At 44.2% G+C, this 13789-nt stretch overlaps 1 protein-coding gene across 5 annotated transcripts in view; it reads right to left on the bottom strand.

Annotated features, from left to right (window-relative positions):
- Positions 1-13789, bottom strand: part of cep350 (centrosomal protein 350) — a 240756-nt gene that overhangs the window by 96517 nt on the left and 130450 nt on the right. For all 5 annotated transcript variants that reach the window (XM_072274363.1, XM_072274365.1, XM_072274366.1 and 2 more), the window contains exons 18-20: positions 13550-13660; positions 5725-5856; positions 165-331 (exon numbers count right to left, since the gene is read on the bottom strand). In XM_072274363.1, coding sequence (XP_072130464.1) covers positions 165-331; positions 5725-5856; positions 13550-13660 — 410 coding nt within the window. The remainder of the gene's footprint in view (positions 1-164; positions 332-5724; positions 5857-13549; positions 13661-13789) is intronic.

The following is a 13789-nucleotide window of genomic DNA, read 5'->3' as shown; positions in this document are numbered from 1 at the left end:
GAAAAGACAAATCCATAAGGTGAGTTATGAGTATGGGACCTACATATAGCATCAGTAGACATGTCTAAAATCTAGGCCATCAGCAACAAGCTCCCCAGATTATTAACCTCATGAGACTGATCAATGACCTCTGATCAAGGTGAAGCAGCGTTCAGATGCCTTACCCTTCAGATTCAATCTTTACATGCAGTTGCTTCACAAGTTCTGATTGCTGCAGCCTCTGTTGGTCCAACAGTGCCACAACTGGTACAGTGATTGCTCCACGCGATAGGTTGGTAGCCACAGTGGTTGGAGATCCTGTTGCAATCTGAACGTATGCCAAATCACTCATCTAAATTAAAAAAAAACTTTTGTCAGTTTGGTGCAAATTAAATACAAATTGGTGATCAACTGTTGCTTTATGAAATCACAAAATTATAGAGCCTCTGTGTACTTTTCTTCAAGAGGTATTCTATTAATGCCACTTTCTTGCTCTTTTCCCATGGACCACACAAATATTTTCCATTCATCTCCTTGCCTGAGGTTAACTGCTATTACCCTTCCCAAAGCACACACTGAATCAAAACTGCAGCTAAAGAAATTTTTCAAAAAACTTTTCATCGCACCTTAAGCCCCTTTATTTAAAGATAAGCAGTAGGCCACTTGGGCTCCACTAATCAATAACAATGCTGATCTTCTTTCCTGCACAAACTTCGTTCCTTGATTTATTATCCTTTCCATCATCAACAACACCTATTTTGTGTTATGCGTGACCTTACTAATAATACCTCCTGTATTCATATAAATTGTTAATGTGTATAACAAATGCAGATCCTGAGCATTGATTTATGATCATTTTGCACGACGCCCATCCAATTTGATTCCAAATCCCATTCTTGGCATCATCAGATTCTTTAGCATTAGTGCTGCTATTTTGAGCATCTTTTCTAAAAATTAATGAAAAAGCAACTAGGTACTAGAAATCTGAAATAAAATACATAAATGCTGGAAACATTCAGCAGGTCATCTCTGGAAAAAAAAGAGATAGTGGTTTAGGTTGAAGAGTGTTAGAAATTTCCCTGCACAAGTTAATTAGAATAGGAATCAAGATAAATCAATGGGAGAGTAAGATGGCTAAGCCAGCAAGGATATGATGAACTGAAGTGGTTTAGGGTGTGAGGAAATTTCAAATATATACTTGACGCCTGATACATTGTGAAAATTTTACTACGCTCATCAATCCCAATTGTGCATGTAAAGGATGGCAACTCACGACAAAGTGTACTCACAAATCTTTTTTAAAGAGTTTAAAAGGAGAGGGTTATTTCTTCAGCGGTTTGATCAGGGCACGACTGCGCAAGTGCGTGGACATCAACTGGGTAGAAAAGCGAGAAGAGTTTAAAAGGGGACAGCTTAATAGAGCGGGCGAGAGAGGAGAGGGAGATAGAGTAGGAGGGCTTTGGCTGAATGGGGTTTCAGCAATAACGGATCGAGGCGAGGTAGGTTATCTGTGTAGAATACAGACAGGAAGTATGTGTGTGAGGCCGGCGTTCTGTGCTTGGTGGCAGATGTGGGAAGTCCTGGAGATTCCCAGCCTCCCGGACTGCCACATCTGTGCCAGGTACGTCGAGCTGCAGTTCCTTAGGGACTGCGTTAGGGAACTGGAGATGCAGCTCGATGACCATCGTCTGGTCAGGGAGAGTGAGGGGGTGATAGAGAGGAGCTACAGGCAGGTAGCCACACTGGGGCCTCGGGAGACAGATAAGTGGGTAACTGTCAGGAGAGGGAAGGGCAGGAGTCAGAGGCCAGAGAGTACCCCAATGGCTGTCCCCCTCAACAATAAGTACTCCTGTTTGAGTACTGTTGGGGGGAACGGCCTACCTGGGGGAAGCAACAGTGGCTGTGCCTCTGGCACAGAGTCTGGCTCTGTGGCTCAGAAGGGTAGGGAAAGGAAGAGGCTGGCAGCAGTGATAGGGGACTCTTATAGTTAAGGGGTCAGGCAGGCAATTCTGTGGACGCAGGAAATAAACATGGAGTTTGCCTTCCAGGTGCCAGGGTCTGGGATGTTACTGATCGTGTCCACGACATCTTGAAGTGGGAAGGAGAACAGCCAGAGGTTGTGGTACATATTGGTACCAACAATGTAGGTAAGAAAAAGGAGGAAATCCTGAAAACAGACTACAGGAAGTTAGGCAGGACCTCAAAGGTAGTAATCTCGGGATTACTGCCTGTGCCACATGACAGTGAGTATAGGAATAGAATGAGGTGGAGGATAAATGCATGGTTGAGAGATTGGAGGGATTCAGATTTCTGGATCATTGGGACCTCTTTTGGGGCAGGCGTGGCCTGTACATAAAGGATGCGTTGCACTTGTATCCCAGGGGGACCAATATTCTGGCAGGGAGGTTTGCAAAGGGGAGAGTTTAAACTAGAATTGCCAGGGGGTGGGAACCAAATTGAAAAGATGGAGGAAGAGGCGGTTGGCTCACAAATAGAGAAAGCTTGGAGACAGTGCAAGAGAGAGGATAGCCAGGTGATCGAGAAGGGTTGCGCTCAGACTGATGGTTTGAGACATGTCTATTTTAATGCAAGGAGTATAATGAACAAAGCAGATGAGCTTAGAGCGTGGATCAGTACTTGGAGCTATGATGTGGTGGCCATTACAGAGACCTGGATGGCTCTGGGGCAGGAATGGTTACTTAGAGTGCCAGGCTTTACATGTTGCAGAAAGGACAGGAAGGGAGGCAAAAAGGCACTGTGGATCAGAGATGGTGTCACGGCTGCAGAAAAGGAGGAAGTCATGGAGGGATTGCCTATGGAGTCTCTGTGGGTGGAAGTTAGGAATAGGAAGGGATCAATAATTCTACTGGGTGTTTTTTTTTAATAGACCACCCAATAGTAACAGGAACATCTAGAAACAGATAGGGAGACAGATTCTGGAAAGCTGTAATAATAACAGGGTTGTTGTAGTGGGAGATTTTAATTTCCGTAATATCGATTGGCATCTCCCTAGAGCAAGGGGTATAGATGGGGTAGAGTTGGTTAGATGTGTTCAGGAAGGTTTCTTGACACAGTATGTAGATAAGCTTACAAGAGGAGAGGCTGTACTTGATCTGGTATTGGGAAATGAACCTGGTCAGGTGACTGATCTCTCAGTGCGATAGCATTTTGGAGAGAGTGATCACAATTCTATCTCCTTTACCATAGCATTGGACAGAGATATGAATAGACAAGTTAGGGAAGTGTTTAATTGGAGTAACGGGAAATATGAGGCTATCAGGCAAGAACTTGGAAGCATAAATTGGAAATAGATGTTCTCAGGGAAACGTACGGAAGAAATGTGGCAAACATTCGGGGATATTTGCGTGGAGTTCTGCATAGGTACGTCCCAGTGAAACAGGGAAAGGATGGTAAGGTACAGGAACCATGGTGTACAAAGGCTGCTGAAAATCTAGTCAAGAAGAAGAGCTTACGAAAGGTTCAAAAAACTAGGTAATGATAGAGATCTAGAAGATTATAAGGCTAGCAGGAAGGAGCTTAAGAATGAAATTAGGAGAGCCAGAAGGGGCCATGAGAAGGCCCTGGTGGACAGGATTAAGGAAAACTCCAAGGCATTCTACAAGTGTGTGAAGAGCAAGAGAATAAGTCGTGAGAGAACAGGACCAATCAAGTATGTATGGAACCGGAGGAGATAGCAGAGGTACATACTGAATACTTTGCTTCAGTATTCACCATAGAAGAGGACCTTGGTGATTGTAGGGATGACTTACAGCGGACAGAGAAGCTTCAGCATATAGATATTAAGCAGGAGGATGTGCTGGAGCTTTTGGAAAGCATTAAGTTGGATAAGTCATCAGGACTGGATGAGATGCACCCCAGGCTACTGTGGGAGGCAGGGGAGGAGATTGCTGAGCCTCTGGCGATGATTTTTACATCATCAATGGTCCCCATCCGGGAGAGGAGATTCCGGAGGATTGAAGGGTTGCGGATGTTGTTCCTTGATTCAAGAAAGGGAATATAGATAGCCCAGGAAATTATAGACCACCCAGTCTTACTTGAGCGGTTGGTAAGTTGACAGAGAAGATCCTGAGAGGCAGGATTTATGAACATTTGGAGAGGCATAATATGAATAGTCAGCATGGCTCTGTTAAGATCTTACAGGTCAGATTGAATTTTTTGAGAATGTGACAAAATACATTGATGAAGGTAGAGCTGTAGATGTAGTGTATATGGATTTCAGCAAGGTATCTGATAATGTACCCCGTGCAAGGCTTATTGAGATAGTAATGAGGCATGGGATCTAAGGAGACATTACTTTGTGGATCCAGAACTGACTTGCCCACAGAAGGCAAAGAGTGGTTGTAGACGGGTCATATTCTGCGTGGAGGTTAGTGACCAGTGGTGTGCCTCAGGGATCTGTTCTGGGACCCCCTACTCTTCGTGATTTTTTAAAATGACCTGGATGAGGAAGTGGAGGGATGGGTTCGTAAATTTGCTGATGACACAAAGGTTGGCGGTGTTGTGGATAGCGTGGAAGGCTGTCACAGGTTACAGCGGGACACCGATAGGATGCAAAACTGGGCTCAGAAGTGGCAGATGGAGGTCAACCCAGATAAATGTGAGGTGGCTCATTTTGGTAGGTCAAATATGATGACAGAATATAGTATTAATGGTCAGACTCTTGGCAGTGTGAAGGATCAGAGGGATCTTGGGGTGAGAGTCCATAGGACACTCAAAGCTGCTGCGCAGGTTGACTCTGTAGTTAAGGTGGCATACGATGCACTGGCCTTTATCAACCGTGGGATTGAGTTTAGGAGCCGAGAGGTAATATTGCAGCTATATAGGATCCTGGTCAGACCCTACTTGGAGTAACACACATCAAAGTTGCTGGTGAACGCAGCAGGCCAGGCAGCATCTACTTGGAGTACTGTGCTCAGTTCTGGTCGCCTCACTACAGGAAGAATGTGGAAACCATAGAAAGGGGAAGAGGAGATTTACAAGGATGTTGACTGGTTTGGGGAGCATGCCTTATGAGAATAGGTTGAGTGAACTTGGCCTTTTCTCCTTGGAGCGTTGGAGGATGAGAGGTGACCTGATAGAGGTGCATAAGATGATAAGAGGCATTGATCATGTGGATAATCAGAGGCTTTTCCCCAGGGCTGAGATGGCTAGCACGAGAGGGCACAGTTTTAAGGTGCTTGGAAGTAGATACAGAGGAGATATCAGGAGTATGTTCTTTTTTTGCACAGAGAGTGGTAAGTGCATGGAATAGGCTGCCGGCAACAGTGCTGGAGGCGGATACAATAGGGTCTTGCAAGAGATTCCTGGATAGGTACATAGAGCTTAGGAAAATAGAGGGCTATGGGTAACCCAAGGTAATTTCTAAGGTAAGGACATGTTCGGCACAGCTTTGTGGGCCAAGGGGCCTGTATTGTGCTGTAGGTTGTGCTGTGTTGTAATAAAGTGATCACTGGATGTACTTTTAAATGTCAAGGCCCTAATTTCTGACATTATCTCCTTAAACGTCTCCCACCTACCTCACCCTCACCAAGGCTTATGCCACCTACCCTAATGTGTCATATTCAGTATAGCAACAGCTTCATCTGTTTATTTAAATGCACAATACATTATGGCTCAACCAAAGCTCAAATCCCATAAAAAGTTAGCCCTTCAAAGTATAGGAAATATCAGATGCATCATGGAAAGTGTGCTTTATTGAAACAGCTACAACAAAGTTCAGTGTACCTCTTTGATCTGGCGTGCGGCATCTGCAGTCAGTTTAGCAGTCTCCACTTGTTGAACCATCAATTTATTTGTGGACTCTTGTAGCATCTCTTGGTGTGTCTGTGCAAACTGTAGCAGGCTCTCTGCATGTGTCTGAGTGCACAATAAATAAAATGTCAATATGTTACAATCTCTCTAGTAATATGCAATTGATCTCAAGTAGTGCAGCAGAAAACACATTTACTATATCGTGCCATTTTAAAATATATTGAGTATTGACTTCATATCTAATACAAAGTTTTGACCTTCCTTTCTTCATTATTAATGTTTCAATATTAATGTTATTTTCTTATTTTTACAAAATACAAGCACTCCCTCTCTTCCAGCTAATATGTATATCCACAGCAATCTACTGGACTATGATTTTAAGTGATCACACATAAAATTAGCAACAATTTGTAAGTTCATGGTAGAGATATATATATCTCTATCTCTCTCGCTCTCTAGAAGAGGTGGCTGTCAATCCAGGCAAGAGTAGGTAGATGTAGCGCCCAGCAATATGGCAAAGGCGTAGCTTTGCTGCTAAGAAAGCAGATTATTCAGCCCAGCAACTTTTCATACAAAACTTTAATTTAAAAAAAACATTAAAATTCTGAAATCACACCATATTAAGAAATAAAATTGCTCCTGCTATTGCCATTTAACCAAAATTGATGCTCCTTCTCCAAATACACTCAGCATTTTAAAACTTCCTCAGGTCACATAAGATAACACAAACCCACCCCATCCCAATATACAGCGGCATGCAAAAGTTTGGGCACCCCGGTCAAAATTTCTGTTACTGTGAATAGTTAAGTGAGTAGAAGATGAACTGATCTCCAAAAGTCATAAAGTTAAAGATGAAACATTCTTTTCAACATTTCAAGCAAGATTATTGTATTTTTTTTGTTTTGTACAATTTTACGGTGAAAAAAAGGAAAGGAGCACCATGAAAAAGTTTGGGCACCCCCAAGAGATTTGAGCTCTCAGATAACTTTTACCAAGGTCTCAGACCTTAATTAGCTTGTTAGGGCTATGGCTTGTTCACAGTCATCGTTAGGAAAGGCCAGGTGATGCAAATTTCAAAGCTTTATAAACCTTGTCCCAACAATTAGCAGCCATGGGCTCCTCTAAGCAGCTGCCCAGCACTCTGAAAATTAAAATAAATAATACCCACAAAGCAGAAGGCTATAAGAAGATAGCAAAGCATTTTCAGGTAGCCATTGCCTCAGTCTGTAATGTAATTAAGAAATGGCAGTTAACAGGAGCAGTGGAGGTCAAGTTGAGGCCTGGAAGACCAAGAAAACTTTCTGAGAGAACTGCTGTTAGGATTGCTAGAAAGGCAAATCAAAACCCCCGTTTGACTGTAAAAGACCTTCAGGAAGATTTAGCAGACTCTGGAGTGCTGGTGCACTGTGCTACTGTGCAGCGACACCTGCACAAATATGACCTTCATGGAAGAGTCATCAGAAGACATTTCCTGCATCCTCACCACAAAATTCAGTGTCAGAAGTTTGCAAAGGAACATCTAAACAAGCCTGATGCATTTTGGAAACAAGTCTGATGAAGTTAAAATGGAATTTGTTGGCCGCAATGAGCACAGGTATGTTTGGAGAAAAAAGGGTGCAGAATTTCATGAAAAGAACACCTCTCCAACTGTTAAGCACAGGGGTGGATTGATCATGCTTTGGGCTTGTGTTGCAGCCAGCAGCATAGGGAACATTTCACCAGTAGAGGGAAGAATGAATTCAATTAAATACCACCAAATTCTGGAAGCAAACATCACAACCTCTGTCGAAAAAAAAGCTGAAGGTGAAAAGAGGATGGCTTCTACAATAGGATAATGATCCTAAACACACCTCAAAATCCACAATGGACTACCTCAAGAGGCACAAGCTGAAGGTTTTGCCATGGTCCTCACAGTCCCCTGACCTAAACATCATCGAAAATCTGTGGATAGACCTCAAAAGAGCAGTGCACACAAGACGGCCCAAGAATCGCACAGAACTAGTAGCCTTTTGCAAGGAAGAATGGGCGAAAATCCCCCAAACAAGAATTGAAAGACTCTTAGCTGGCTGCAGAAACCATTTACAAGCTGTGATACTTGCCAAAGGGGGTGTTACTAAGTACTGACCATGCAAGGTGCCCAAACTTTTGCTTCAGGCCCTTTTCCTTTTTTCTTATTTTGAAACTGTAAAAGATGGAAATTAAGAAAGCAATCTTGCTTAAAATATTAAAGAAATGTGTTATTTTTAACTTCATGCCTTTTGGAAATAAGATCATCTTTTACTCACTTAGCTATTCACAGTAACAGAAATTTTGACCAGGGGTGCCCAAACTTTTACCTACCACTGTAAAAGCCAAAGAGAGGGTATATAATAAATAGTGGGAAGTTGGAGGATTGGGAAGCTTTTAAAAACCAACAGAAGACAACTAAAAATGTCAAAAAAGGAAAATATGGTATACGAATGTAAGCCAACTAATAACATAAAAGTGGATATTAAAAGTTTCCTTGGACTTTTAAAATGTAAAATAGAGGTGAGAGTAAATCTCAAGACTGCTGGAAAATGATGCTGGAGAGGTAATAATGAGAGGAGGGGGCAGAACAAATAAAGAGCGAACGAACTGAATAATTATTTTGCATCAGTCTTCACTGTGGAAGGCACTAACAACATGCCGGAAGTGTCAGGGGACAGAAGTGAGTGAAGTTGTCATTACTAGGGAGAAGGTGCTTGGGAAAATGAAATAGGTAGATAAGTTATTTGGACCAGATGGTCTACAACCCAGGGTTCTCAAAGAGGTGGCTGAAGAGATTGTGGAGGTATTAATAATGATCTTTCAAGAATCAATGGATTCTAATAGGGTTCCAGAGGACTGGAAAAAATTGCAAATGTCACTCCACTCTTCAAGAAGGGAGAAAGCAGAAGAAAGAAAATGAGAAGCCAGTTAGGAAGATGTTGGAGTTGATTGTTAAGAAAATAACAGGAATTCTGCAGATGCTGGAAATTCAAGCAACACACATCAAAGTTACTGGTGAACGCAGCAGGCCAGGCAGCATCTGTAGGAAGAGGTGCAGTCGACGTTTCAGGCCGAAACCCTTCATCAGGACTAACTGAAGGAAGAGTGAGTAAGGGATTTGAAAGTTGGAGGGGGAGGGGGAGATCCAAAATGATAGGAGAAGACAGGAGGGGGAGGGATGGAGCCAAGGGCTGGACAGGTGATAGGCAAAAGGGGATACGAGAGGATCATGGGACAGGAGGTCCGGGAAGAAAGACGGGGGGGGGACCCAGAGGATGGGCAAGAGGTATATTCAGAGGGACAGAGGGAGAAAAAGAAGAGTGAGAGAAAGAATGTGTGCATAAAAATAAGTAACAGATGGGGTATGATGGGGAGGTGGGGCCTTAGCGGAAGTTAGAGAAGTCGATGTTCATGCCATCAGGTTGGAGGCTACCCAGACGGAATATAAGGTGTTGTTCCTCCAACCTGAGTGTGGCTTCATCTTTACAGCAGAGGAGGCCGTGGATAGACATGTCAGAATGGGAATGGGATGTGGAATTAAAATGTGTGGCCACTGGGAGATCCTGCTTTCTCTGGCGGACAGAGCGTAGATGTTCAACAAAGCGGTCTCGCCAATATATAAAAGGCCACATCGGGAGCACCGGACGCAGTATATCACCCCAGTCGACTCACAGGTGAAGTGTCGCCTCACCTGGAAGGATTGTTTGGGGCCCTGAATGGTGGTAAGGGAGGAAGTGTAAGGGCATGTGTAGCACTTGTTCCGCTTACACGGATAAGTGCCAGGAGGGAGATCAGTGGGGAGGGATGGGGGGGACGAATGGACAAGGGAGTTGCGTAGGGAGCGATCCCTGCGGAATGCAGAGAGAGTGGGGAGGGAAAGATGTGCTTAGTGGTGGGATCCCGTTGGAGGTGACGGAAGTTACGGAGAATAATATATTGGACCCGGAGGCTGGTGGGGTGGTAGGTGAGGACCAGGGGAACCCTATTCCTAGTGGGGTGGCGGGAGGATGGAGAGAGAGCAGATGTACGTGAAATGGGGGAGATGCGTTTAAGAGCAGAGTTGATAGTGGAGGAAGGGAAGCCCCTTTCTTTAAAAAAGGAAGACATCTCCCTCGTCCTAGAATGAAAAGCCTCATCCTGAGAGCAGATGCGGCGGACTAGAATCACCATGGATGTCCAGTCCTTATAAGTTCCCTGGCCCCCACCGCTTTATTTTCACCATGGATGTCCAGTCCTTATAAGTTCCCTGGCCCCCACCGCTTTATTTTCACCATGGATGTCCAGTCCTTATATACTTCCATCCCCCATCAAGAAGGTCTCAAAGCTCTACGCTTCTTTTTGGATTCCAGACCTAATCAGTTCCCCTCTACCACCACTCTGCTCCGTCTAGCGGAATTAGTCCTTACTCTTAATAATTTCTCCTTTGGCTCCTCCCACTTCCTCCAAACTAAAGGTGTAGCTATGGGCACCCGTATGGGTCCTAGCTATGCCTGCCTTTTTGTTGGCTTTGTGGAACAATCTATGTTCAGTGCCTATTCTGGTATCTGTCCCCCACTTTTCCTTCACTACATCGACGACTGCATTGGCGCTGCTTCCTGCACGCATGCAGAACTCGTTGACTTTATTAACTTTGCCTCCAACTTTCACCCTGCCCTCAAGTTTACCTGGTCCATTTCTGACACCTCCCTCCCCTTTCTAGATCTTTCTGTCTCTGTCTCTGAAGACAGCTTATCCACTGATGTCTACTATAAGCCTACTGACTCTCACAGCTATCTGGACCATTCCTCTTCTCATCCTGTCTCTTGCAAAAACGCCATCCCCTTCTCGCAATTCCTCCATCTCCACCGCATCTGCTCTCAGGATGAGGCTTTTCATTCTAGGATGAGGGAGATGTCTTCCTTTTTTAAAGAAAGGGGCTTCCCTTCCTCCACTATCAATTCTGCTCTTAAACGCACCTCCCCCATTTCACGTACATCTGCTCTCACTCCATCCTCCTGCCACCCCACTAGGAATAGGGTTCCCCTGGTCCTCACCTACCACCCCACCAGCCTCCGGGTCCAACATATTATTCTCCGTAACTTCCGCCACCTCCAACGGGATCCCACCACTAAGCACATCTTCCCCTCCCCCCCCCCGCATTCCGCAGGGATCGCTCCCTACGCAACTCCCTTGTCCATTCGTCCCCCCCATCCCTCCCCACTGATCTCCCTCCTGGCACTTATCCGTGTAAGTGGAAAAAGTGCTACACATGCCCTTACACTTCCTCCCTTACCACCATTCAGGGCCCCAAACAATCCTTCCAGGTGAGGCAACACTTCACCTGTGAGTCGACTGGGGTGATATACCGCGTCCGGTGCTCCCGATGTGGCCTTTTATATATTGGCGAGACCCGACGCAGACTGGGAGACCGCTTTGTTGAACATCTACGCTCTGTCCGCCAGAGAAAGCAGGATCTCCCAGTGGCCACACATTTTAATTCCACATCCCATTCCCATTCTGACATGTCTATCCACGGCCTCCTCTGCTGTAAAGATGAAGCCACACTCAGGTTGGAGGAACAACACCTTATATTCCGTCTGGGTAGCCTCCAACCTGATGGCATGAACATCGACTTCTCTAACTTCCGCTAAGGCCCACCTCCCCGTCGTACCCCATCTGTTACTTATTTTTATGCACACATTCTTTCTCTCACTCTCCTTTTTCTCCCTCTGTCCCTCTGAATATACCTCTTGTCCATCCTCTGGGTCCCCCCCCCCCCCCCGCGTCTTTCTTCCCGGACCTCCTGTCCCATGATCCTCTCGTATCCCCTTTTTCCTATCACCTGTCCAGCTCTTGGCTCCATCCCTCCCCCTCCTATCTTCTCCTATCATTTTGGATCTCCCCCTCCCCCTCCAACTTTCAAATCCCTTACTCACTCTTCCTTTAGTTAGTCCTGACGAAGGGTCTCGGCCTGAAACGTCGACTGCACCTCTTCCTACAGATGCTGCCTGGCCTGCTGCGTTCACTAGCAACTTTGATGTGTGTTGCTTGATTGTTAAGAATGTGGTTTTGGGGGACTTGGAGGCATATGATTAACAAGTTAAGACTCCATGGTATTACAGGAAAGATGCTAGCATACATAGAATATTGTCTGACTGGCAGGAGGCAATACATGGAAATAAAGGGCGCTAGTGAGTAGCGGCGTTCCACAGGGGTCTGTGATGGGACCGCTTCTTTTTATGTTATACATCAATGATTTGGGTGATGGAATGATGACTCTGTGGCCAATTTTGCAGACGATATGAAGACAGGTGGAGAGGCAGGTAGTGTTGAGGAAGCAGACAGGCTACAGAAGGACTTATAAATAGATTAGGAGAATGGGCAAAGAAGTGGCAAATGGAATAGAGTTTCAAGAAATGTATGGTCATGTACTTTGGTAGAAGAAATAAAAGCATAGACTATTCTCAAAATAGAGCGAAAATTCATTAAATCTGAGGGGCAAAGGGACTTGAGAATCCTCATGCAGGATTCCTTAAAGGTTAATTTACAGGTTGAGTCAGTGGTAAGAAAGGCAAATGCAATGTTAGTATTCTTTTCAGAGGACTAGAATATAAAAGTAAGGATGTAATGTTGAGGCTTTATGAAACAATGGTGAGGCTTGAATATTGTGGGCAGTTTTTGGGCTCTTTATTTACGAAAGGATGTGCTGACATTGGACAGGGTTCAAAGGAAGCTCATGTAAATGATCCCAGGATTGAAAGGCCTCATATTGAAAGGATATGAGGAGCCTTTAATGGCTCAAGGGCTGTATTCCCTGAAGTTCAGAAGAATAAGAGGGGATCTCATTGAAACCTATCAAATGTTGAAAGGCCTCAATAGAGTGGATGTGGAGATGATGTTTCTTATGGTGGCGGAGTCTGAGCAGAGGATAACAGTCTCAGAATAGCGGGATATCCATTTAGAACTGTGATGAGAAATTTCTTTAGCCAGGTGGTGGTGAATCAGTGGAATTCTTTGTCACAGGTCACTGTAAAGATCAAGTCACTGAGTATATTTAAGAGAGAGGTTGATAAAGATTCTTGATTAAACAGGGTATGAAGGGATATGGGGAGAAGGCAGGTGATTGGGGCCCAGAATGACATGGATCAGCCATGATAAAATGGTGGAGCAGACTCAATGGGCCAAATGGTCTAATTCTGCTCTTATGGTCTTAACCGTAACTGCCAACAAAATTTTAATACCGAGCCACAATTTCAGGTGATGAAAAACGTGGTCAAACTAATAGGCTTTGAAGAAAACCCATGGACGGAAAAGATATAAAGTTAATTGGGGTGTATAGAAAGGGAGCTTATATAGGTAGGGAGTGATTGAGGCTATTAACTAAGTTTTGTTTGCCAATACCCATAATGCCCATTGACGTGGGATAATAATAACTTTTTCTTTTTAATTCTGGGCCTTTCCCTTCCATTTGTTTACAACTCAGTCACTTCTACAAACTTCCCACACCTCTAATTCTGGCTACTAGATCATATTCCCATTATTCTACCATTGGTCATCTTGTCTTGTTGCCAAGACCATAATCTCTGGAGTTCGAGCCATTAAACTTCAATAACTCTTTTTAAGATCCATCATTAAAACACCATCTTGATCATGGTTTTGATCGCTGCTAGTATCTCCTCTTTTGGTTTGCCACCTACTGTCATGATTCTACTTCTGTGAAAGGTTTCAGGCTTTATACAAATCCAACACCCAAGGACAGAATAATGCTGAAGTATTTACATGTCTGGACACATGCAAAATGATCAAATACCTGTGCTGCTTTCTGCTTGGCCTCTTCCAGCTGCTTCTGATTTGCCAACTTTTCCTGATCAGCCTTTAGCTTCAGCAAGGCCAAGTCATGCTCATGTCTCTGTTGCTGAGCCTGAACACAAACAGTCAATTAACCAGTACCAATCTCTTCACATTATATCACTGGGGATTTTTCCAAACAAGACTGAATTGAATTGACTTTATTTCTTACATCCTTCACATACATGAGTAAAAATCTTTA

The sequence above is a fragment of the Mobula birostris genome, chromosome 12 (assembly GCF_030028105.1).
Source record: "Mobula birostris isolate sMobBir1 chromosome 12, sMobBir1.hap1, whole genome shotgun sequence".
In the NCBI taxonomy this organism is placed as follows: Eukaryota; Metazoa; Chordata; class Chondrichthyes; order Myliobatiformes; family Myliobatidae; genus Mobula; species Mobula birostris.
Note: the sequence above shows the minus strand (reverse complement) of the source record. Positions and strands in the feature narration are given on the sequence as shown.